General features: G+C 45.3%; 1 protein-coding gene across 1 annotated transcript in view; it reads right to left on the reverse strand.

Annotated features, from left to right (window-relative positions):
• SGK2 (serum/glucocorticoid regulated kinase 2) overlaps nucleotides 1-21,021 on the reverse strand; it is a 61,445-nt gene extending 40,424 nt beyond the window's left edge. The window contains exons 1-2 of the mRNA XM_053250424.1: nucleotides 20,893-21,021; nucleotides 4,073-4,274 (exon numbers count right to left, since the gene is read on the reverse strand). Of these exons, the coding sequence (XP_053106399.1) occupies nucleotides 4,073-4,124 (52 nt within the window). The 5' untranslated portion in view covers nucleotides 4,125-4,274; nucleotides 20,893-21,021. The remainder of the gene's footprint in view (nucleotides 1-4,072; nucleotides 4,275-20,892) is intronic.
• Between the last annotated feature and the right edge of the window lie 6,214 nt (nucleotides 21,022-27,235).

Genomic DNA, 27,235 nt, shown 5'->3' on the forward strand with positions numbered 1-27,235 from the left:
AGGTGCCCCTGTCTTCAGAAGTGACTCTTTCATCAGCAACACCCTATTCTTGAATGCCCTCTCCAAGGAAATTTTTTCACTCCTACTTAGAGGTCTGTTTTATATTCCCAGTTCTTTTAACCAGTTTTAACCTCTCTCTTGCTCTTATTATTCTTATCTGCTGCTGTGATTTTATGTGTGTACTGATGTTGTTTTTATATTATTGTCTTTTAAATTTTTACTATTAATACACAGCAGTGGGAGATCTGGCACTGTTACGCATCACATCTGGATTACTGCAGTGCACTCTAGATGGGGCTCTCCTTGAAAAGTATTTGGAAATTGTAGATGGGAAAGAATGTGGCAGCTAGATTGCTAAGAGGGCTGCCCATAGTACACTTATCATACCTATCCTGAAGAAGTTGCACTGGCTGCCAATCTGTTTCCAGGTACAATACAAGGTACTGGTCAGCTACACCAGTTACTGGTACAGTAACTGGTGTAAGAGTATTTAGTTGTATTCAATTTGATTAGATGGTTCAAGTGCACTTGGCCAGGCTCAGGTGAAGCATCTGATTCAGAAAACTAGGTTCTATTCAGGTAATGCTACCTATTGATCCCAGGTAGTGATATGTCTGACAAGCTGTTCCTAGAATGCCCCAAGTAAAGAAGAGAACTTGGTTTATTCCACTACAGCTTTATTTATGATCTTACCATCATCCAAGTGTGAAGCAAAAAGACAGCTATACAACCTGTTGGGACTGACAGATCCTATGTTGGAGATCCAGACAGACCCCAAACAATCTAATACAATTATTTTTATATCCATTAATGATGATAGTTGTTTACTGAATTCTGACTGGATCTCCCTTGCTTATGTATTTTTTTATGACCACGCCCCAAAGACCGTATGTACTATGTCAATGTACAGGAAACGGTGGTTATTTGTTTTTCTTTTTTTCCTGCCTCCATGTTGAAACCCTCCTAACATTTTTGGCATCAGCTACTCAAGTTACTTCCCCACTTAGACAGCTTCTGACTCAAATATCTGTAAGGTCACTCTTGAGGACAAGAGGCCTACTATCTTATAACTACTAATCAAGCCTGTGCTAAAGTTTGGTCAAGCTAAAAGCGCTACATACTATCAATAGGTATTATTGATAATACCTATTGATATTATGTATCAATATAGGTATTATGTATAAGCACTACATATTAATATCTATCACCAATATGCTTCTAATAATTAGAAATTGTGCAATTAAACCTCCAATACTGGTTACCTTTAAAGCCTACATGATTTAGTTCTATATACCTCAAGGACAATCTGCTCTTGGCTGAATCGATCTGCTTGATGAGATCCACTAGGGAGACCCTGCTTCACTCACTGACACTGGAGAGCCATGTGCACACAGGACAGAGTCTTCTCAGTTATAGCCCCCAAATTGAGGAACTCCCTCCCAGAGCACATCCATGGCTCCAGGTTTTTCGGAGATGGGTGAAGATGACCCATTTTGCCCAGGCAATTGTTGCTGCCTGGTTTAATATTTGCTGCTGTTTTTACTGGTTGATTAATTGTCGGTTTTTAAAGCTAATGATTGACTTACCACACAAGGGTATGTCAGTCTAGTAATGCACCGTGCAAGCGTTGCACTGCTTATGCAAATTGCACATTTTTTTTTAAAATGTGCAAAAGATGTTACACAAGAGTAAGCCTATTGGGAACAATGGCCTTGCTCTTGTGTAACATCATTTGCACAATTTGCGTAAGTTGCGCAACTTGCATGCAAGCAATGTTACTGTGCTGACGTACCTTTGTGCAGTATGTCAGCCAGTGCTTTTCAGTCCCCGGCACCACTCTGGGGTCCTAGGATAAAGGATGGTTTAGAAATAAAACAATAAATAAACACTGTACTTCTATTAGCCACCCTGGGAGCAGCCAATACATTTCCAATTACAGTTAAAATTCCACTCTTTCTCCAAACGCTCAGGGCAACATACAAAGGATATCCTTACAACAACAATGCTGTGAGGTAGGTTGAGTGATTGCAACTGGCCCTAGTGAGCTTTGTGGCTAAGTGGAAATTTGAACTGAAGTCTCCCCAGTCCTTCTAGACTTTAACCACTACACCATTCTAGTTCTCAATTCATTAATAGGGATCACCTTGAGATGAAATTGTGAAGTACCAAACTTGGAGGAAGTACTAGCTTGTTTCCAAGATTATGATCTGGCCATGGTCAGGTATTTCGCTTCTGATAGCAGAGGAAATTCTTGAAGTTTCTTGGAGAATGGATGAACAGGTACAATTAAATAACCTCATCAGGGGGTGCGGGGGAGAGGTTTCAGTATTCAAAGACAGGAAGAAGATTCCTCAGACTTTGGTTAGGAACATAGGAACATAGGAAACTGCCATATACTGAGTCAGACCATTGATCTATCTAGCTCAGTATTGTCTTCACAGACTGGCAGCAGCTTCTCCAAGGTTGCAGGCAGGAATCTCTCTCAGTCCTAACATGGAGAAGCCAGAGAGGGAACTTGAAACCTTTTGCTCTTCCCAGAGCGGCTTCATCCCCAGAGGGGAATATCTTACAGTGCTCACACTTCTAGTCTCCCATTCATATGCAACCAGGGCAAACCCTGCTTAGCTATGGGGACAAGTCATGCTTGCTACCACAAGACCAGCTCTCCTCTCCAGACCAGCTCTCCTCTCTGGTTCAGGCCAGTTGTAATATATTTTTGTATAAGACACTCAGAAAGTGATGGATCAAGTGGTAGGGTAGGCATCTTCTCTTTGTGTGAATATCAGTAACAGATTGCAGAAAGATTACCCATCTGGACATACTGTTATTTTATTTATTTAGCATATTTGTATACTGCCCAAAACTCACGTCTCTGGGCAGTTTACAATAAAATAAATGAAAAACAAAGTTAAAACTTTTAAAACAATGATAGATTCTATAAGTTAATTAAAATCCTGGGTGAATAACTGTGTCTTAACAGTCCTTTTAAAAGCTGCCAGAGATGGGGAGGCTCGTATTTAGACAGGGAACACATTCCAAAGCCTCGGGGCACCAATGGAGAAAGCCTGTCCCTGAGTAACTACCAGAGAAGCTGGTGGCAACTGCAGACAGACAGACAGAAGTCCCCAGATCATCTCAATAGGCAGTGGGACTTATAGCTGATAAGTGTTATTTTAAGTACCAAGTACCCTGGTCTAAGCAATTCCTTGCCACCTAAAAGTTGTGGAATAGATTGCCAACCTTTTTATTGGTCCCTGCTTCTATGCCTTTAACAGCAGACATTTGGCAGTGATAATACTTACCTCCATGCCGTAGTCATTTACCATATTGAGTCTTGCAGATCAAACTGCTCAAGGCACAAGTAGATAAGGCTGCCTTTTTCTAATCAGTTGTGAATCCAGCAGATGGGCAGTTCCAAGCGTAATGGAATCAGGCATGGTGCCACTTTTCCAATTACTGTAGCAATAAGCAAATTTTCAAGATGATATTATATATACCCACTGGCAAGAGAATATCTCGTGCTATAAGGCCATATTTTTACAAACCCCTTGTCTGCAATGTGCAAAATATCAGTAACTGAATCAGAAATGATGTCCAAAAATTCAGATTCTCTTACCAACATATTTTGCATGCTCCAGACATTATCTATATTTAAGGAGAATGTAAAAATATGGCTTTATAGTAGGAGATGCTCTCTTGCCAGTGGGTATAGATAATATCAGCTTGGAATTTTGCTTTTAGCTACAGTCATTGAAAAAGTGATAATATGCCTGATTCCGTTACCCTTTGAATTGCCAAGATGCCACCCATACAGAATACCATTTATATTCAGGGATAATTTATTACTATCACAAATGCTGATTGCAGCCCCATAAACCCATTACTGTGTAATGAAATAGTTGAGGGAATCCATCCTCATATTATTCTTAACCCCCCTGACTGGGATGATAAAAGATAACAAATCCATGTTAATCCAACTAATCTTGATATATGTTCTGAAGGCTTACTTGACATTAAAGATCATCACCATGATATTTTTCACTGAGTGGGGTGGAAATCGGCTGAAGTTTACCTTTTGTCCTTCCTAATGTTTTAAAGAAGGCTTCTGCTCCAGGTGGGTGCATCAAGTCAGCTCGGAGATGTATACGCTGCTTGGGAAATTATTTGACAGCTTTCTTGTCTGACCAACGCTATGTAGGCAGTCTGGGCTTCTGCTGAATGCAGCAAGGAGTATGAAGAGGCAGCCTGGAGGTCTCTATTCCTGTGTCCTTCTCCTGCAAATATTAAGGTCAGTGTTCATACAGGTAGGAAGTAAAAACAAGACATTGTGATTATGCATTGGCTGGAAGCCAAGAAGAGAACCGGTACAGAGATGGAAACTCATTGGCATGCTAAGAACATTAGCTGTTGAGGCAATTCACATGACCTTTGAGGGTGGTCTTTTTTCAAACCAGTCTGATGTGTTGGCCACGGATTGTTAACCTGGTTTGAACAGTCAGATGCAGCAAATCACATGTATGAAAAGGGTCATGGACATGCCACTCTTCTGCTCATAGCTGTCCACTCAGTACACTGGTTTCTGGGTACAAAATTATTTATGTGCTATGCACATATTCACAAAATCTGGTGCCATGTGCTACTTCAAACCAAGCTGATAGTTCTCAGAGGAGAGGGGGAATGCCATAACTAAGATGTGCAAATATTAGCAGATGACTACATTTATGAAAAGCTTTGCCTACTGATTTCTACACATCAGACTGCTGTTAAAAGCACGAGCCTTTTTTTCTAGTCACTTGGCGAACCTAGTAAAGGATACAGATCTTGAAAAGTACAATACAAAGCAGTGTGTGTGTGTGATTATTAGAAAATCCTTATTTGCTATAGTTTCCTTTTCTTTCATCAGAACCAGGAAATAGTGCTTCCTGGTGACAGCTTTATCAGAAAGCAGGATCCAGTAAAATTCCACTGTAGAAACTATCGCTGCCAGAGTCCCTGCTGTGCAATCTATAAAGGTGTCAAAGAGAAAAATGATGTCCTATAGTAAGAATGGAGAATGTTCATAATCACAATCGCATTGGTGTCCGATTTCAAAACCACAGAGCATTTAAAACAGACATCATTCAACTTGGATCTCCAGCAAAAAAAAAAAAAAGGTGTATCCAGAGGGTCTAAAATAGGCAACATATCTTGCCTTATTTTTAAAATTATCTTGCCTTATTTTAAAAGTTTGATTCTTCTAGTAAACTTTAATCTTAATGGTAAAGTGTGCCATTGAGTTGGTGTTGACTCCTGGCGACCACAGAGCCCTGTGGTTTTTCTTTGGTAGAATACAGGAGGGGTTTACCATTGCCATCTCCCGCGCAGTATGAGATTATGCCTTTCAGCATCTTCCCATATTGCTGCTGCCCAATATAGGTGTTTCTCCAGCAAGGATTCGAACCGGCAACCTCATGCTTGCTAGGCAGGTCATTTCCCACTCTGCCATTAGGTGGCTAAGCTTGAATCTTAGCTACACTTAATATTAGATTTGTTTACACTGCAAAACCTCTTGACGTGTTTGTGTGATAAAAATGTGTCTGTGGGCTGATGTTTAAAGAGCTAATGAGGCCTTTAGCATGATCGCGGGAGAGGGCTTGAGGGCGGGCAGCAGGGAAGGCATCAGAAGTTCGCCTTCTCTGCAGATGATCCTCATGTTGTTGCTGGGCACACAAATTGTGTGCCCAGACGATCTGCTGCTGTCCCAGGTAGCACTGAGCTGCAGGGGCTGGGACGCATCATCCCAGCCCCTGGAAATCCCACAGTTCACCGCTTAAGTGTGCAGTGCATTGTGGGTATCTCCCCTAGCAACAGGCAGGCGCCCGTCAGTGTTTCAGCACTGGCTGAAAGCAACCGGTGCTGACACATGATTAACTCAATAGGGTTAAGGGAGTACCCATTCTCTTAACTTCATTTAACTGCCAGGCTTCTTAGGTGGGTTTGCCGCCAAGTTGCCGTAGGCAGCCCCGCAGCTCCTGGAGGTTCCCACAGGCAGCCAATGCCCTAGTCTAGTCTTGGCTGCTCATGAGAACAGCCTCAATATGTACTCACAAACTAATGAAATTTGTTTGGTCTGCTGCTGAAAATTACACGGGAAAGGCAGTGATGTGCCATGTGACTCTGTGCACGATCTTCCTTAGTTCACCACTATATAACCATATGTTCCAACTGTCCCTATTTACAAGGAATAGTCCCTGTTTTCTGGAATTGGTCCCTGGTAAACTACTGTTCCTATTTTGGCCCTGTCTTGCCTCTTAGGGATGCCATGTTCAGGTTGTTGTTGTTTTTCCATGTTAGTTGCTAGAGCTGTTATCCTTCAGCAGAGTCTCTAGAAATTGAATTCCAAATCCATGGGAGGGTGCATTGTGTTTCTAATGCACCTGAATGGAAATGGGTTCTCAGCACTAAGGCACGAAGTAGTGCACAGCATTTGGCAGGTGGAATTCATCCATGAGTAATGGTGCAGGGATTTGGGCAATAATCCTTGGTGTGAGAATTTGTTGTGGCAAGGGTGTCCCTACTTTCATCTGTGACATTTTGCAGAATATGGGCTTGGCTCATTTGCTTTGATGATCTTGAATAATGTGGTGTGCATTCACTTTATTACCTCGCTTTCCACCAGTGGCATGCTATACTTCCCAGGTTGCTTGGCCATGCCCCCTGCACAGACACAGGGATGTCTCTATTTTCATCGGTGAAACATTGGAGAGTATGTTTGCAACCCATTCAGACGTAACAGTAAATCGTGGCTTGGCATTACAAAAATGCAGTGCTGGATTTAGGCACAAGCGAAGTAAGTTACAGCTGAGGGTCTCACAGTTAGGGATGCGCACAAACTGGTTTGGTGCCTCCAATGAGAACAGACACCCACAGCCGAACCGGTTCAGCGGGGCAGGAAGCAGTTCCCTTAAAAAACAGTTTGGTAGGTCCTTCCCTGCCCCACTGCCGCCCCCCCCCTTTTCTGGGTGTGGCATTCACTCTACCCATGGTCCTACATGGCTGCAGCGCTGTTCCCTGCAGCCTGTGCATGGCATTGGCATGCACATGGCCACTGCATACGCATGGCGGCCATGTGTGTGCTGACGCCACACACAGGTTACAGCAAACAGCTCCGCAACCATGTGCGGCCTTTGGTAGAGCGAGTGCCATGCCCAGAAAAGCGGCGGGGTGGCAGTGGAGCAGATAAGGACCTACTTGCTTGCTTTTAAAGGGAGCCACTCCCCACCCTGCCTGCATGAGGCATTCATGCACATCCCTACTCACAGTATGAAGGATGAGTGTGTGTAGGAATGACTTGTTTTTTTACACCAAAAAATGACTGATTTTCAAGTTTACATAATCTGTTGGAAAATATAGGAGAAAGGAGGAAAAGGCTCTAAACAGGCATGATCGTTCTGATAAGACAAAAATATACTTAAGTGGTTACATTATTATTCATCATATTGAGTTTATAAATCTGTGCAGAAATAACTGAGAGTTTTGTTGAAATTTTATTAGACCAGGGCCCAGTTTAGATCAACTGGGTCTACTCCATCATGGGCCAACTCCATCATGGTTACAGGCAGCATTCACCTCTTCAGATGAACCCTGCTGTAACCATGAGAAGTGTGGCGAGGAGTGAGTGATGTGCCGGGATGGGACTTCTGACCTATTTTGTAATGCCATGGGGCCGTTTAAGCTTGGCATAGCATAAGGCCTCCACATGTCATAATCCGGCCCGGCACAAATGCACTGTTGTTAGGCTTGGGCTTTTGTGCTCTCTTTCCCCTTCTCTCCTCCTTCACCTCTAATTAGAAGCTTGTGTTTGCAGTTTGGAACAATTCACAGTTTCCTGTTTTATCCAACAAACACACCAGTATCTGGTTTACAAATGGCAAAGAAAAGTTCTAATTACATATGAAGGAGGAAAGAAGAGTTGGGGTTAACAACAAGCCTGGGGTTCACCAAGGCATCTATATATATAATTCTCCTAAACATACCCATCGCTAATCCCATGTGTGGCAGCTCTCGTGAGAGTTCGTGAGCAGCTGCCCGGACAGTGACAGGGAAGGAAACAGTGATGGCAGCCAGGCAGGAGGCCAGCAGGCGGGCCAGCTGGCTCGTCACCGGGAGGAAGAGCGGCGGCAAGCCGGAGGAAGCGGTGGGCCAGCCAGCTGCCAGGAGGAAGTGCAGTGGTGGGCCGGAGCAGACAGCGGACCAGTCGGCTGCCGAGAAGAACTGCAGCGATGGGCCAAAGGAAGTGGCTGGCCAGCTGGCCAGCAAGAAAAGTCAGCTGCTGGCAGGAGGTACTGGGCTGGACGGCGGGTGAGAGGAGGTGGCGAGCTAAGGCAGCCAGCGGGAGGTTGGCCGGCCAGCTAGCCAGCCAGCCGGCCAGCCGAAAATAAGTGCTGGTGGGCAGGTGGGAGGGTGGGCATGAGGGAGAGAAAATGGCTGAGGCAAACTAGAGACACAGATGCTCTGCGCCTGGCCCAGCTAGTATTCTTATAATGCTAAACCATGGTTTAGCATTACATCTGAGCTGGGCCTATATGAAAGCCACTCTTGTACTCTGCAACTGTGTGTTCCCCTTTGTTTTGTACCTCTGCTTGAACCCTGGCCATGCCACCTGGGCAAAAAGGCACCTTTTAAAGTGTCGTCTCTCTTATATTTAGTAGAAGGAGAGCAACTGTCCCTATTGAACCCAACATAGTGTCTGACTCATGCTGGTGTCACTCTTGTGTTTCTTTTTAGAGTGGGAAACTTTTAGGTACAGGGAATCATTTTTCTTATTCCTTTTTTTTTTAATTAAGTCAAAATATACATTGAAATACATCTTAGAACTCACAACATTGTAGGACCATATCACTCCTGATACTTAACATACTTGTACAGTGAGAAATTTTTAAAGAATGTACCAACCAAGCTTCCATATAATAAAACAGATTAGTTTAACCTTACATGAATCTCCATGCTTATCGTTTCCAAACTGTTGCCCTTGAGACCCTGTTAACTTCTGCTGTAATGAGAGCAAGTTAGCTCCAGAAATACTCTGCTGTATAAGTAATTACCCCCAACAAGCGGAACATTTGGGTATGTGATCCGGAACATTTGGGTATGTGATCCGCAGACGCAGACCCAGCACCAAGATCGTTTGTGGGGAAGGCAAGTTTCTGCAAGCTTCTACAACCTTCCCCGCCACCCACTGGCAAGCTTGCTGACGCAATCATGAGAAAGGGCTCAGTGGAGCTTACAGTTCAAACAATCTCCTTTGATTTCAAATATACTTTGTATTACACGTAGCCAAAAAATTCTGACTGCCTTGCAGTCCCACCATATATGAAGAAATCCTGCCTGATGTGATTCACATCTCCAACAAATATCTGATGCTGTCTGGTACAGAAGATTTATTCTAATTGTTGTATAATGCCACTGAAGCAACATTTTAAAATAGTTGTCTTTAATAGCAATATTTTTTGAAATCCCAGTACTAAATCCCAGAGAACAATTTGTTACGGGGTGGCTAACAAATAAAGTTGTTTATTATTAATTTATTATTCTCTCTCTCTCTCTCTCTCTCTCTCTCTCTATATATATATATATATATATAAAATTAATCCCCGTAGACGTGCCTCTGTGGGGAAGCGTCCCGGCAACCCAGTGGATTGGCTGGGAAGCCGAGGCACCGGATTGGCTGGGTGGTGGAGCTCACGCACGGCAGGATTCATGAGACTGTTGAGCTGCTGCCCAGGGAAATGGCGGACGGGTGGGCGGACGGCGGCGGGACGAGCCGTGGCAGGCACTGCGCGCCGCCAGTGTGAGGAAGCGGCAGCAGGAGCAACCGGGCCAGCAAGCTGGTCAGAAACCACAAGCGGGGAGAGGGGGGGAGAGAAGCAAGAGGGTGGGCGGTGGTTAGAGACACCTGGGGGAAGAGTTAGGGAGAAGGGGCTGAAGGGGGGGTAGCCAGGGAGAACTAGGGGTGCAGATGCTATGCGCCTGGTCAACTAGTATATATATAATTCGCTAAGATGTACCTGTGGCTAATCCCATGTGTGGCAGCTCTCATGAGAGCTGTCGGGAGGGGGAGAGAAAGTGGCGGGCGGGGGAGAGAAAGCGGTGGTGGCTGGGGGGGGCTGAGAACAAGGTGGGGAAGGAGGGTGGAGAAAAAAAGGGAGAACTAGTGGTGCAGATGTTCTGCACCTGGGCCAGCTAGTTATTGTTATTATTATCCTTCACAGCCACCTACTGGTGGCTTCTTCTCCTGCACGCATGGACATAACTACGATCAGGCAAGGGGAGACAGTTGTCTGGGGGGTTTATTTTATTTTATTTTTCTTTAGAAATGCCAAGCTGTTGGACATGTCCAAAAACCTCACTCACACTATTTACACTGTATGTCATTAGTCAGTATGATTCTGTAATTATATGAAATTGTTAAGGAGACCCTGCACATGCTGATTTGCACCCCAGCCCTGCACCCCACTAGGGATGACCCTGATTCTGAGCACCTGCAGAGAGCGTTTTTTATCTCAATACAATGAGAGACCACAACCAGCCCTAATTCCACACTGGGGAGCAGGGAGAATGACTTTTAGGACAGACTAGGGTGTAACTTCAGGAGCTCTTTGAACCCTGGCATGTCTCATCTATCTTAAAATTTTACCAAGAAAAGGCAGATTCCTCATTCTCCCCCACCCCACCGCTTTTTTCTCCTGAGGAATGGTGCTAATTCTTGCTCTTTTCTCTATTTCTCCCCACCTGTCTTCCTTGCTTCAGTGGGACTTACTGGTCTCCTATAGGGAGCAAAATATGCTGGGAGCACAAATTAGTTTGGTTTGGTTTACATCCCTGAGCATGTGCAGTCCTATATGCACTTACCAGGGAAGGATCTCAGGCAGTTGAATGCGATGGAGTTTATTTTTAAGTAGACATGCTTTCCTTGCTAGTAAGTCCTTTAGGTTTCAATGAAATGTACTTCCAGCTAAATGTGCTTAGATTTGCTGCCTGAGGCTGCAATTCTCCACACACTTACCTGGGACTTCTACACACAACAGGCTTTACTGCAAGTTTACTGGGAGGCCCTACTGTGAAATTAAAGTTGTCTCAAAGAACCAACGCAAAATAGTGTATTTTTAAAAACTCTGGATATAAATCACACTCTAACGAGCAGTGAAAAACCTGAATTGCGTGTGAACCCCTGCTAACTTGGCAAAGAGGCACCTTTTAACATGGTGATTCTCTATTTAGCAGGGGGAGAGTAACTGGCCCTCTCCACCCCCAGCACAGTACCTCCAGTGACTGTTGCTGGTGTCTATCTTATGTTTCTTTTTAGATTGTGAGCTCTTTGGGGACAGGGATCCATCTTATTTATCTATTATTTCTCTGTGTAAACCGCCCTGAGCCATTTTTGGAAGGGCGGTATAGAAATCAAATAAATACATAACCACATAAATAAATAAATACATAAATAAACTGCTCCCCAATAACTCGCAGGGGCTTCAGGGTCAATCTGGCCAACATATGAACACAGCACCTCCATTCCAGAGGAGTTGTATGTTAAAGGGCTTTTAAAAAGCCCCGTGTGAAAAACTTCCTGGAATCAAACTTTACTGAATTTGTTCAGAATTCTGAGAAAACATACATAGGCTCACACTGCATGGTTGAAAGTTTCCTTCGCTAATCTGCAGCAAGGGGCCCATTTTAATAATTAGTGTTTCTAGTGTGTTTTAGGCATTAAAAGTATTACAAATATATAGTATTCAATGTATATCACTATATATTGTGAAGTGTGCATGTGTTTATTCGGTGAAATGTATTTCCAGGCAGCATACTTATTTTGAAATATCAGACTTAAATCCTTGGGGGCTTGGGGTGTGCGGCGGCCCTGGACTTTGAGGGGCTGGGGCCCATTTTAAAATCTCATCTCTGGGCCCAATCCAACCTTGCTACACCCCTGCCTGCGCAGCTGCATGCTGTCCTGGCGGCTGCCACTTCCCCTGCACAGCCAGCCCGACTGGCAGCTGCCGCTTCTCCTCCATGCCCATTTCTCCTCCCGTCCCTGTCACTAATCTGCAGCTCTCTTGTGAGAGCTGCCAAGCATGGGATTAGCAACAGGTACGTTTAAGATAATTAAATATCTAGATTTCCTCATTATTTTTTTTCTTTAATTAGTTGGGAATCCAGAAGAGTATTATTCAAAGGCCAATTTTTAAATATATTCTTTTTTGCCTTCCTCTCACATATTATTTTTACAGGAGCCTGATCTGCATAGATTTTTGGAGCTATATTAACTGACTTTAGCTCTGCTACTCTTCTTTCAGATAAAAAGATGTAGTCAGTTCTGGTGTATGTATTGTGTCCTCCTGAATGAAAAGTGTATTCTCTTTGACCTCTATTCTTTTCACCCCCAGCACAGTGCCTCCAGCGACTGTTGCTGGTGTCTATCTTATGTTTCTTTTTAGATTGTGAGCCCTTTGGAGACAGGGAGCCATCTTATATATGTATTTGTTATTTATCTGTGTAAACTGCTTTGAAAACCTTTGTTGAAAAGTGGTATATAAATATTTGTTGTTGTTTTCTCTCTAGGCAGCTGCAGACACCATTGGTACAAATGATTCCCAACATGCTGTTGACCCTTAGGCTAATTTCCTGTTTGTCGCTCAAGATTCCAGGAAAAGCTGTTCTAGGAAGAAGGACTGCTTTGGTAACACTAAAGATAGCACATAAGAAACACTAGTCTAAGCCAGGCTTCCATTATTTGACATTCCCTATCCCCTTCACCCACCAGATGTTTCACTGGCATCCCAGGCAAAGGTGTTTTTTTTGTATATTAGATGTCCCCACAAGCTCCTGAAGCACAGTTTTGCATCATGGGCTGCAAAACAGCCCATGCTGCAAAAACAGGCCTTCATGAGTCACACGCTAATAGGAAATTATGTGCAAGCTATCATGGATCTGGATCCAGCTAGTAGAGAAATGAATGTGGGGGGGGGGTGTCAAAGAGTTTATGAGCTCATGTACAAACACTGCCAACATGATAAGGAAAATGACTCAAAGTAGTCCCATTGAAATGAAAAGAACAAGTTAGGTATTGCCTGACTTGTCCTTTTAATTCCTGTGAGACTACTTTGAGTCGTTTTCCTCATCGTGTCATCCACTATTTTTATTAATAGTTACAACACTGCCAGTGTGTTATAAGGGAAACCACTGCTGTGTGGTGCACCAAGGAAACCTTTCTGCAAAACGGAGATGCTCACCTCTGACAAGTGTCAAGAGAACAAAGTCCTACAGGGATGTACTAACACATAATTACTACAGTTGTTTTTAACTCCTACCAAGGATCACTATCCAAGCAGTGTTTCTGCTTATCACAGTGCTGTTAATCTTCGTTCTGTGTGTCATGTAGAGTCATAATCCTCTGGACTTCTTCTGGAAGGGTACACAACAACCAGTGAAGAAGGAGCGAAAACTAGTACTGGTTTCCCCCTGCTTACCACTAGCAGTATTTGGCTGTGGGAATAAAGGGCAAATTTGTTTACTACATTTATATCCCATTCTTCCTCTACAGAGCCCAGAGGGGTGTATATTGTTATGTTTACGCCCACAGCAACCTGTGAGGCAGGTTAGGCTGAGAGATAAGGGACTGGCCCAGAGTCACCCAGCAAGTTTCATAGCTGAATGGGGATTGGGTTTCCCTGGTCCCAGGCCAACACTAGGGATGTGCATGAACAGGTTCATGGACGAATGGGAGGCACGGAGGTTACCTTTAAGGAGCAGGGAGGTTGCCCATCCCCGCCACCGCTTCCCCCCCACCGGCACGTCTCAAAAAACGCTGGTGCGGGGCTGCTGCATAACTCCTTACAGTCACTTCCGGTATGATGCTGACCGGGGCTACAAGGAGGTACTCAGCAGGCCTGCACCAGTGTTTTTGGAGATGGTGCCGGTGGGGGGAAAGTGGCAGCGGGGGGATGGGCACCCTCCCTGCTCCTTAAAGGTAACCCGCCCCCGCCTCTGAACTGGTCTGAATGCCAGACCTCTGAAATGGTTCAGCAGTCTGTAAAAGGACCGTCGAACCAGTTCGTGCACATCCCTAGCCTACACTACACCACACTCTACTTGATTTAATCAATTACTTTAATTCCACCCCCAGCAGGGCTCTTTACCCCTAGAACCTGCTCCATCACTCTCTGGACCCCTTGCCATAGTCAAGCTCCAGTTCTGAAGAGAGAGTGCTCCTTTGGTTGCTTGGGGCCTCCCTTCCAATGGGTCAGCTCAGGAGGAAAGGGAAGCCAGCTCAAGCAGCTGCTTGATGGGACCGGCCTGGCAATCATTAGGGATTATATAGGACTTTTCTAGGTCAACAGTTCCTTAACAGTTCCTTAACTTAGCTGCCTTGTGGTTGGCCCTGGCCAGCACAGTGGGTGTTGGGGCACTCATTGGCCACATTCACACGTAACATGGGACCGCAGCTGAATGGGCCTGCAGTTCCATAGACGTTACTTCTGAATGTGGGCAACCTGGGTTATGTGCGGCAATGAAACTGAGGGTTCAGATTTGGAACTCCAATCTGAACCCTTGGGTTGTAGTGAGTTTCATCGCCACAACCCAAGGTTCCAGGCAGCCTGTGGTACATCCAAATTTGGAACTGTAGGCTGCTTCCCCTGGAACTGGAGTTGAGGGAGGAAGCTCCTCCCTCAACTCCAACATGATTGGCTGTACTGTCTGTCAGCAAAGAAGGAAGCCCACACAGCCAGCTCCCCCTCCTCTCTACAGTCTTGCCAACTGCAAAGAGACTGCTCTCCAGTAAGTCCAAATTTGGACAGGAGAGTGGGGTGGGGGGGTATCATGGAACCATGGGTCCATTGGACCCTCGGATCCATGTTACATGCAAATATGGCCATTGTTTCTCAGCTTAACATACATCTCATGTTTATTGCAAAGAAGAAAAAATTGAATGAATCCCATGTATATCCTCTTGAGCTTGTTGGAGAAAGGATGAGATTTGCACTTATGTGTGAATGTACACTCAGCTGTATTTCTTTAACAAAGTCTTAATGGAGGGTGGGGGGAGAGAGAAACTTTGTCCCAGTTACTGGCCTGCAGCTCCCACTTCTCATTCCAGGATCAAGCCATTTCTCAGAGTAATAAAATGCTTAATCAACTGACGGAACGGTAAATTATCCTACCTGCACATTTTGTTTCCCATGCTGATAGATGTACTGTTTGAGACATGGCAGCAGCTGTGGGAATCCACGTTTGCTATGCCTTCTAACTGCATGATACTAGTTCCAAATCAAAAGAACTAGGCTGCTTAATAATTAAACGTTTCATTTAAATATTAAGCAGCCAGGATCATTACAATAGCTTCAGAGAGAAAGCACCATAATTATAACTACATATGGAGAGAGCAGCTGTTGGGCCAACCCTACTACTGATTTCGCACATTGCACAGCAGCAAATTCTGTTTGCTGCTGGGTTCTATATTCATCAGACAGTTCTGGCCAGTCATGATACAGGAGAGTAATGATCGGCTCTCCTGACTCCCTTTTAACTTTAAAGGAGCAACGAGGAACTCTGACTATGATCAGAACAGCAGCACTGGGGAAGGGCTTGTTTTTAACCCTCCCTCCCTCCTGTTTTCCTGATCTAAATCACCCTTCCAAGCTACTATTAAGTCCCTCAGTAAAATACAGGCAGAACAGAGGCCTGCATTTGTAATATTGACACTTTACATTGGGGTGAACAACTCAAATGCCCCGGTGGGCCAGAACCAACCATGACTTCGTACATGGAGGCTGAAGTACATTTTCAGCACATTAATTACTATATTTGAAATATTATTTAAAATATTAAAGGAGTTTTAATTGTTGATCTCCCCCATTAAGGGGCCGACAATTTTTAACCAAGGATATGGGCCAGAAAATAGGTCTTATCCCTGCCAAGTCAGTGGGGCTCCTGGAGTGCATGCCAGCCCCAAATAAATGCTCTCTCCTCTCCCTAAATCACTATCACTTTCAGGTTGCAATCATAGTCATGCTTACTTGGGAGTAAGCCTTACTGGGTAGGGATGTACACGAACTGGTTTGGAGGTCCTTTTTCAGACTTCCGAACCAGTTTGGCAGTTCAGCAGCGGGGCATTACCTTTAAGGAGCTGGAAGGGTGCTCACACCCCTCTGCCAAGTCTCCCCTGTGATATGTGCATGCGCACCAGCCACTTCTGGTCTGACACTGACTGGGGCGACAAGAGGGTACACTGCCGCCCCACGCCAGCTATTTTGGGCACAGCGCTGGTGGGGGAAATGCAGTGGAGGAGGTTAAAAACACCCTCCCCGATCCTTAAAGGTACCCTCCCCCCCCGCCACCACCGAACCAGTCATCTGCCAGTTTGTGCACATTCCTATTACTGGGTACACCGTGAGACGTATTTCTGAATAAACATGCATAGGATGGTTCCGTAAAAATATCCCTGCAGCCTAGATCTGCCCCCCTGGGCCTTATGGTGTGCAGGTCTGCTTTACATTTTTAGTCAAGGGCCTACACATTCTCACTGGCCTTGGAAGCCAAGTGTTCTTTGTGAATCACCCAATCTCAAAGCCTCTGGCATATGCATAACACTAGAATAAGGGGTCAACCTTTCATTCTTACTAGCCTATAGACACTTGGACACAGCTGGTTGATTCTCAGAATCTTTCAAGGCTAGCACAAGTGAGAGGTTGAGCCCTTCCTTTCCCTTCATCCACTACGTGTGCCAGGGAAATGTTTGGCTGACTGTCTCTCCTGCCCGAGACCTCTCCCTAGCCTGAGTTCTTTGCAATGTGCAGAAAATCTGGGGAAGGGGAGTGGTGGTGTGGTGTCTCACCAGGAAATGATTCGTGACTGCTGAGAGTAATATGGTGAGTGCATCTGTGGAACCCTATGTCAAGATTTTCTAAAATATGTCAAGTGTGAAATGACTTCAGGGTTTCAGCCTGATGGCCTTTAGTTCAGGATCAATTATGCCTTCTTAGCCTTACATAAGATTAAACTGAGGTATGCCAATTCTTCAAGTACAATAATTAAAGGAACTTCCCACGCTGTCTCAAAACTTGTAAAATATGGAATGCCCTTATATTGAAAATGTGTTAACAATGTTTGTTGTGCAAAAGGTCAGCTGCACCCTATGCTCAAAAACATTGCTCATTGGAAACTAGCTCATATACATTGCTTCCCAGCATTTAATATGTTTTGAATGGAGTATTCTACTGCCAGAGGTCTGTTCTTGTACACAGAAAAACACACCTGGGTTTCAGAGTCTGTAGTTAATTGCAGCCTACTCTCCCTAGATCTAGGCAGAGCCTTCTGCTGCCATCCAGTTAACTGCTGCCCTTGTGTTTATTTTTATATTCATACATGCGCTTGCACATGGAAGTAAAAATAAGATGCTGGTGACCATCATTGTGCTGGCCGCAATGAGGAGCAAGGGTCAGCAGCAGGAAGGACAGGAAGTATGGGTGTAACAACATGCATCTCTGAATCATCAACTTACTGTGAAACTGGATCCAAAAGTTCAGGTCAGAGATGTAAATAAATAAAATCCAAACTATGTTGCACATATGAAGCTGCCTGATACTGAGTCCAGCCATTAGTTAGCTAGGACTAGATCAATATAGTCTACACTGACTGGCAGAAGCTTTCCAGACTTACAAGAAAGAGCCTTTCCCAGCCCTACCTAGAGATACCTAGGGCCTGGTTCACACAATCATTTGAATCTAGGTTTAATGTCAGTTACCAAAATTCACATGATTGTGTGAACCCATGCCATGGTGGAAATCTAAAATTTATCTCAGGCCATAAACCATCCTGGCATGTGTTCACACAATCATGCTAATGTCAGTAACCCATATTAAACCTAGTTTTGAATGACTGTGCGAACCAGGCCCTAGAGGAACAAACCTGGAACAAACATGTGCTCTACCACTGAACTATGCCCCATCCTCATCCAGTATTCTCAGCCTTAAGTTGCTCTCCAGCTTTTCAGACAAGGGTCTTTTGCAGCCCTTCCTGGTGATACCAGGGATTGAACCTAGGACCGTTTGCAGGCAAAGCATGAGCTCTTCCACTGAGATATGGCCTCATCCCCACAGCCATGTTCACCAAGCTTAGATCATATTCATGTACATGCATGGGCTACTGGTACATACTTCTACACAAAGCTGAATACATGCACACTCACATGTTCCAGAAATGAATGGACATTTTCACCCTCCACCTACTTCCACCCCAAACAGCAAAATAGTGGGGCTATTCTCACGATTAACAAAAATCGGGCTAGGAGAACCTAGCCCGATTTTTGTTAATCATAAGAATCACCGGGCTCACAAGCAAGCCTGGTGGTTCTTGAGTGGCTAACCCGCTCAAGTAGCCCGCCCCTTAGTCTGGGTTTGCGGTGCGAGTGCTGCGCAAACCCGGGCTATCTGCTCATGAGTAGCTGTGGCACAGCTCCGCGCTGCAGCTACTCATGAGTAGACCCCCAACCGGGAAGCGAAAATCCGCCTCCTGGCTCTGGGGGGTCTCCCCAGTATGCCCTGCGCACTCGCACAGGGCATACTGGGGCTTCCGGGGGCCATGGGGCCCCCACTCCCCCCAGCCCCTGCCGGCTCCGTCACGGAGCCTGCAACTGTGTGGGCAGCCGATCCAGCCACCCAGGGCTCCCTGCACGATCGTCTGCGAGGAGAGCGGGTTTAGCCCGCTGTCCCCGCAGTTTTGCAAAAAGTGGGTCTCACGGATCGTGAGACCCGCCTCAGTATCTGCACACATGACAGCTAAATTCAAAACTGAGGACTTGCAACTGAGGACCCGAAGAAATGGAAACTGAGCTTGGAAAACAAACAGAAAGTTAAAAATCCCCCGTGGACAAAAAGGCTTTAATATCTAACATTTAAGTCCCAGGAGCTGGTCTTGTGGTAGCCAGCATGAATAGTCCCCTTTGCTAAGCAGGGTCCACCCTGGTTTGCATTTGAATGGGAGACTACATGTGTGAGCACTGTTGGATATTATCCTTAGGGAATGGGGCCACTCTGGGAAGAGCACCTGCATGCTTGCATGCAGAAGATTCTAAGTTCTTTCCCTGGCATCTCCAAGATAGGGCTGACTTCTGTCTGCAACCTTGGAGAAACTGTTGCTAGTCTGTGTAGAGTGTAGACAATACTGAGCTAGATGGGCCAATGGTCTGAATTGGTGTAAGGCAGCTTCCGGTGTTCCTATTTATCTGGAACTCCTTAACTTCAATGAAACCCTGCTTCAACGTAAAAACATGTATGACTGCAGGACTATTGATTGATTTATTGTTATCCCATCTGACTTGCTTGTTCAAGGCTGCTGCCCAGGCCAAATTGACTTCCTAGGGTGTGTGCATGCGCATGTAAGACCTTATCCTGAAAGTTAATTCTCTTTTATGAATATGTCAATGAAAATCACAGTGGGGAATAATAATACATTCTCCCCCCACCCCACCCCAGTGAACATCAGATCCTTGTGTCCAAGAGTATGGTCTAAGGGCACATGATACAGCATCCTTACTGAAGCTAAGCAGGTCTTGGTGTGGTTAGTTCCTGAATGGGAAATCCATGTATCCCACCTTTGGAGGCGGGGCCATAATTCAGTGGTAGAGCATCTGCTTTGCATGCAGAAGGCCCCAGGTTCAATCCGTGGCATCTCCAAGTAAGACTAGGAAAGACTTCTGCCCAAGACCTTGGAAAAGCCACAGCCAATCAGTGTAGACAATACTGAGCTAGATGGATCAGTCGTCTGACTTGGTAGATGGCAACTTTCTGTGTTTCTAACTTTAAGTAAGTAAAGCCCTGGAGACAAATCTACCAAGCTTGTGCAAATTTAATGTATTTAATGTAGTTTTGGATGTGGGAAATCAGAATAAGCTTCATGGAAATGAATGAAGGTTGTGCAGCAGAACGTAAACCCCCAAATAGTGGAAGAACCAAAGAAGACTACAGAGAGACTAAAAAAATAGACGCATTTGATTTTTAGAAGATTTTTTAAAAATACCATTAGCACTGCAATAACTTCTTATGAAATTGAAACCCCTCCTTCCCTTTTTTTGCCAGCTGTCCATGATATGGCTAAACAGCAGTCTTTTCATTTCTACCATAGTCTGGCTCCCAGAAAAATGCCAGTCGCCAGATTTCCAAAGCAAAGCTAAATTTCCCCAGTCCTCTTGGAGCCAAGTTTCCCAAACATGTTATTAAGGGTTCTTGCTAGGAAATTACATTTTACCTTGCTTGGGATTAATCTCTCAGTCCTGCTTGATTGGTAAGCTCAAAGCCATTTAGGAACCCCCCTTTTATCCGAATAACCCTTATTCCGTAATCATAGCTTCAAAGAACACGCCAACCCCTCAGCACAACATTTCTAGACACAAGCTTGAACAAAGTTGTCCGTCTGTTTCCTGCTTGCTCCCCGCCAAACCAGGGCCGTCTACCTCCCCCATGATGCTATTAGAAATAAGAATGTTCTGTCAAATGGCAGTACAAAACACAAGCTTTCATAGCCATTTTGGAACGATGCAGTAGACTTTTTCGCACAAGAACTTGAAACCAAATCAAACCGGTTGTTGCCGGTTCTTTTTAATGCTATTTGGAAAGAAGCTGTCTCCCGCCTTATCCATATATTAGGATGTAACACTATTTGTGAACCAGAGTCAGCTGACCTGGGATTTTGGAAGGGAAGAAATCACTGGGTAGAGGAAACCACATAACAGGGTGCACCACAGTGGATCAATTCCAAAGTGTTGCAGTCCATGTGCTGCACAGTTTGCAGGGAGAGAGAGAGAGAGAAAGAGAGAGAGAGAGATCTGAATACGAATGTGCATTCAAATCCAAACTTTACCTGCTACAGGAATTAATTCTACCAGGCAACCTTCTCAGGGTCTCTCAGGAAGCTGAACATGGCCATCTTCTCACTACAGTGGTCCTACTGCCTGATTGTATTTTCCCTTCCTGCCTCACTCCAGTTGTTTTTTGTTTTTATGAATTAGTTTGAAGGTCACCAGAATATTTTCAAGGAGTGGCTTATGCAAGGAAGTAAATTATTACCCTGTTATTTACTCTGAGGGGCTGGAAATACTAGAAGAGGAGGCGGAGGGAGGAGGAGGAGAGAGCTTTCTTCGCTGGAAGATTAGGGCCAGCTCAGCCCCACAGAGGAAAGTGAATATGATTTAAACAAAGTGCCCTGTTTACTGAAAGCAAATCACATGCTGAGGCTGAGCGGAGGTAATTATGCTCTGTGTCACTGTTTAAATGCCAGCAGCAGCAATGACAGTCTGGGAACTGTGAATGCTACTTCACACTGGGTGCTGGGGTGGCCCAAAGGTGTATTGTGGTACTTGGGGGAGACAGAGGCACCAAATGTGGCCTTTCCTCCCACCCCTGGTAGAAGCCCCTTTAAAAACCAACACTTGCCAGGTTGCCAGCAGCCTCCTTGTCTCTTCTCGCAAGCTTTGCAAGGAGCCTGAGGAGAGAAGGATAGCTGATCTGACCCTTGCAAGTTGCAAGGAGCAAAGAGATAAGAGAAGAGACTGAGGAGGACTGAGTCAAAGTAGCCTTTGGAGAGCAGTGGCTGTGACAAAGCACTGCTCTGGTGGTGGTAGGCAGTAGGAGACACATGAGCTGGGAGGGCATCTTGCCACCTGGCTGAGCTGACACCCCAAGAATTTGCTGCTTGAAGCAACCACCTCACCTTATCCCTATGGCAGCCGTGTTTATGGAAGCCCAATCACTATCTAGCCTGTATCCGGGGGATTCCCACCCTCAGTTGTTGATGGTAGCCCTATTCAGACATTATGTTGTAAGTGCGTGCAAATGTCTGTTCATAGGTACATGTTTTATGTGAATGACTGTACATGCATTCCCACGTACATCACTCTGGGCACATTGGAGGAAAAGTGGGATATACATGCAGGCATAAACAAACAAGACAACAAATAAAATAGGGCTTGCAACAGGGTGGAGCATTAATCGGGCAGACAGGTCCGAAGAACCTGCTTCACCCAACTTCCCAGAGCTTCCTGTCCCTGAGAAGGGCCACCTTGCTCACCTCTCCACTCCCGCTGCCCAGCGGTGGCGCTGCTCATCCTCAGCATGGCTCTGCATAGCCAGCATAGTGTACAACGCTCCTGCCACTTCCCAGGCTCAGGCACTCACTTGGCTGGAATGGGGACATGCAGCTGCTGCACCATTGTAAGCGGGGGGGAGGGGGTGAAGGGGCAGTGGAGGTAGGAAGGGGTATCAGAGTGCTCTCGAGTTTGCACCCAGGCCGCCTTCAGCTTTGCTACACCACTGGCTTGCAAATTGACTAGCATGGCACTGCTCTGTGTTGCACACATATCAGATCTATATTTGGTCCTTCTTCTGCTCCTTTTAGTAGTTTTGCATTCTGTGGACTAAGTAGTACCACTTAACTGGGATATTCTGAAGAAACTGGACTATCAGAAGGAAATCAGGACCACAGTCTGGCCATCATTACCAGCCTCTGCCCTCCCACTTCCTATTCATGAAATCGGAACAAATGGGTACAAGAGACAAACATACGTCTCGCTATAAAAAATGAACTATGCAGTTGGTTTAGAAGAACACAGGATGCAAATTCTTAGGAATATACATTATCAGTGTGTCAGATCAGCATTAATGTGAGGTACTTACTCGCACAGAGGCCTTCATCTGGGTCAAGGTGGCTTGTTCTGAAGCCTGACATGGTTGAGTGCTGGTGAATTATCAATAACCCTTTTCAGGCTTCTGTTATGTGTTGTCTCTGGAGCCTTCCTGATTGGGAACCTGGCTAGAAATAACCACATACAGCACAACCAATACATGTACCCCTGCGAACTGGGAAAGAAATACCTTGCTGGCACCATGTCATGTGGTGTGTGCGCCTGTGTGCATGTTTTATTTTTGAGCCAGGAAACTACTGTTATACCATCTACTATGAAAAATGCTTTGAGAATTTTTTTTTAATTTAAAAGTCACACTTAAACAATGGCCAACATGATGCTCTGAACATTGTCCGCAATAGGGAAACTATTTGTCAAAAATAGGGAAACCCCACAGCAAGATTTTACGGACACAACACTGCACTGAATGTCAGCCATTGTTAATAATAAATTATAACCTTGATTTCCAGGCTAGAGGTAACTATGTGATTGTGCATTTGTGAACATTAATCCGTGATGATGAGCTTCATATGTCTCTTAAGTCTCTTGCTGGGCTGACCAGGCATACGTCTTTCATTGTGTCTCACAGTTTCTGCAGAGCCCTCATTGTGGGGCAAATGGTATGTCCAAAAATGGCACAGCCCTATTTTGTGTGTGCATTTTTAAAATGGAATAGTAGCCAATGGAGCAGGAGGAGAGAGAGCTGTGCAGGCACTAAAACTCTATCCACTCAAAGAAGTCTAATCTTAGATCTCTCACAAATCCCTAATATACTTGTTTGGTGTCTCAGTGATCCCCTTAATCTTATAGGCTTTCTGTACCAGTAATATTAAGGACCAAACTAGATAAGAAATGTGTCATTGCATTTCCATTTTTTTTTTAAACTATTTTTTTTTAAGTTGCAGGTGCACCAATCCAGATCAGGACTGAGGTGCACAGGGAGAGGGTTAACCCTTTCCCCCGTGTGATTTTCCTGATGACATTCTCCCCACAGCAGCTATTAAGGCGACTAGATTTTTATCACACCCTTCAAGCAAAGAGCTCAGAGCAATATACATGACCCCTCTCCTTTAGGCCTTACAGCAGCCCTGTGAGGTCGGTTAGGCTAAGCTGAGAGCTGGTCACCCTGTGAGCCTTGTGGCTGAGCAGGGATTTGATCCAAGATCTTCCCAATCTAATACCCCAACCACCACACCGCTTCTACTTGCCCTAGAAAGAAAAGCATATGGGTACCTTTCTGAATCTTTTATCTTCCATTTCCCTAGTTTCCATAACATGGGAGCAGTGGGATCTGGCAAGCTGTTTGCTCCAAAGGAATTGCTATTTAGCTTTGGTAAGTGGCTAGGAAGCCTGCTTATTTGATTTTTGACCTTCTCTGTTTAGCATCTCTCTTTTTGTTTTGCAAGCCGGCCTCTGATCAAGTTAACTTTCGAGACTCCATAGGAACACAGGAACATAGGAAACTGCCATATACTGAGTCAGACCAGTGGTCTATCTAGCTCAGTATTGTCTACACAGACTGGCAGCAGCTTCTCCAAGGTTGCAGGCAGGAATCTCTCTCAGCCCTATCTTGGAGAAGCCAGGGAGGGAACTTTAAACCTTCTACTCTTCCCAGAGTGGCTCCATCTCCTGAGGGGAATATCTTGCAGTGCTAACACATCAAGTCTCCCGTTTACATGCAACCAGGGCAGACGCTGCTTAGCTAAGGGGACAAGTCATGCTTGCGACCACAAGACCAGCTCTCCTCTCCTCTCCTCCAACACCATGCATTTTGTTTCACTGCTGCAGATGTGACTTAAGAGGCACGAAGAACATGGAAGCAGGCCCTGAAAAAGAACTTTGATTTGTCAGAGTTTGTGACTTTTTCACTTCTTCCCCATTTAATACTGAAGGTATTAAATTTCACCCAAGAATGGGTTTTTACCAACACACATGGCCTTACAACAGCATTCCTGCCCATGATTACATTTCTGAAGCTGAACTGCTAAATGGTAGTGAGAAGAGCCTCAAGAATGCAAACATGATCTAGCCCAGACTGTTCTTCACTGTAAGGCCCAGGGGCCAGTGGTGCCTCCCCCCACCCTGCCAAGTATGGCTCCCTGACGAACTGTTAATTGGATGGGTATGGACTCTGCAGCATACCCCTGGCACCATGTGGAGAAGACCATTCTCAGTGTGCAGTGCTATGCTTTGCCCAGTGCAGGTGGTGGTGGTGGCTCTTTTAAGGGAAACAGAGCCCTCTTGAGCCCCTGTGTCATCTTGGAAGGCATGCACAGAATGCAGGGAAGTATAACCCTTCCCAGTGCTTTCTTCCTAGAACTCTTAAGAGAAGCTCTGTGTCTTTTAAAGGGCCTTCCCAGCACTGGGAAAAGCACAGTACTTCATTGCAGAAGTCAGCACAGTGGGAAATTGGCTCTCACATCAAAGGATTTTGCCAAAATGGCCCCTGCTTTAAAAATAATGAAGATCACTGGTTTAGCCCCTATTTATGTGGGAACAGGGTATCACATTAGTAATACTAAAGCACTAGTGCAATTTCAAAGATAGAAGTACAGGGTTGTTGTTTTTAATTGACTGGAAAAATCAGTTAAGAAGGGGAGAAGAGCTGGTTTTGCATTAGTGAGCATGAATTGTCTGCTTTGCTAAGCAGGGTCTGCCCTGGTTTGCATTTGGATGGTTGACTACATGAGAGCATCGTCTGCTGTAAGAATAGGGGATGGGGCTGTAGTTGAATGGAAGAATGACTGTTTGCATGCAGAAGGCCCCACGCTCACTCCCTGGCATCTCCTGGAGGTTATTCACACTTGGCTTCAGGGTAAATGTTGAACGAAGCCACTTCGAAGTACACTCGTGGCACTGAGGGAAGCAGCCCCTCCCCTCTGCTCTTGGCTTTTGTTTTTGCAAGTACACATGGCAGGCGTCAGTGTTTTCCTTCCTAGCCAATTGAGGTGGTGGAGGACAGTTCCCTGCAGAGATAGATCTGCATTTCTGAAGAGACCATGCCTCTTATCATGCAAATGATTCTACGTCAGCACCTCTCCTTATTTGCTCTGGTGTTTTCAGAAATAAACAAGAATTTGCATCACAAAGCCCAACTTGGAGTTCGGGGTAAGTTTGGCTGGTGTGTGAACGCACACACTCGCTCCCAAAGGAGATTTGGGGCAGAAGCCCCATATGTAAAGCCTCCAGGAGCTTTTTCACATCTGACTTTTAATTCACATCTCCTTTGGAATGGAGGGTGTGCATTCATATATCGGCCAGATTTACCCCAAAGTCCCTGCGAGCTATCAGGGAGCACTTCACACACGAGTCGGGTTTTTAATTGCACGTTAAAAGTATAGCCCAATTTATATCCAGGGTTTAAAAAGCCAGTCTGAAAATGCTGTGGGTAGTGCTGGGAGAGATTCCTGCCTGAAACCTTGGAGAACTGCTGCCGGTCAACGTAGATAATACTAAGCTACTGTAGATGGACTAATGGTCTGACTTGGTATAAGGCAGTTTCCTATGTTTTTAAAGAATGCTGGCAAATATTTATCATATACACCTAGGAAGTATCTTGCTGGATCAGAGTAAGGCCCATCTAGCCCAGTATGCTGGTACCCAACAGTGGCCAGCATTTCTGACTTGCTTGTCGTCATGGGCACAGGCTTTCCCAACATTACTGTTTCTGTCATGACTTTCATGAGAGCTCATGTGCTCTCATGTGAGGAAAAGTACCAGAAACCCTGGACACAGTCTACAGCCATTGACAGTAGGAAGTGAGGGTTAACAAATGGAATTTTCTGTCTGTTATCTTCTTCTGTTATCTTGTCTGAATGAAAACATGGACTGCCTTTCTCACAGCTACTAGAAGTTCTGATAAATACCAGCAACAAAGATATGGAAAGTTTTCCCAAGGCAAGACTGAGAAGGCATGTCCAAACACGGCATTGTGTCTAGAGCAACCTTGGCTCTCCAGCAGCGGTGGCTGAGCTACAACTCCCCTTATCCCCAGCTGCAATCTCTTGTGGCTGGGGGTGATGGGAGTTGTAGTTCAGCCACAGCTGGAAAGCCAAGGTTGCCTGCCCCTGCTCTAGGGCATCGGCAAGGGATAAGAGGATCAAAGTTCCTACAAGCCGAACCACTCTTACTGTGTATTCACTAGAAGCACATTTTCACACCACCCTTCTTTCAAAGAGTTCAAAGTGGTATGGATGGGTGCTCCCCCTTTATCCCTGCAGCACCTCAAGCTTGCCTGAGAAACAGCGAGGCTCTGCATACAATCCATGTGTAGAGCCTAAATGGGCTCTGCAGGGAGAGCGGGCTTAGCCTGCTCTCCCCTAAGACAAGTAGGGAGCTTGCCCTGGGCGGCCGGATCAGCTGCCTACATGATTACCGGCTCCGTCACAGAGCCAGTGGGGGTGTGTCGAGATTGGGGGCCACCTGGCCCCCAGAAGTCCCAGAATGCCCCATGCAAGTGCATGGGGCATTCTGGGGAGACCCCTGAGGCCGGGAAGCTTCCTGTAGCCTCCTAGTCAGGGGTCT

The sequence above is a fragment of the Hemicordylus capensis genome, chromosome 4 (assembly GCF_027244095.1).
Source record: "Hemicordylus capensis ecotype Gifberg chromosome 4, rHemCap1.1.pri, whole genome shotgun sequence".
NCBI lineage: Eukaryota > Metazoa > Chordata > Lepidosauria > Squamata > Cordylidae > Hemicordylus > Hemicordylus capensis.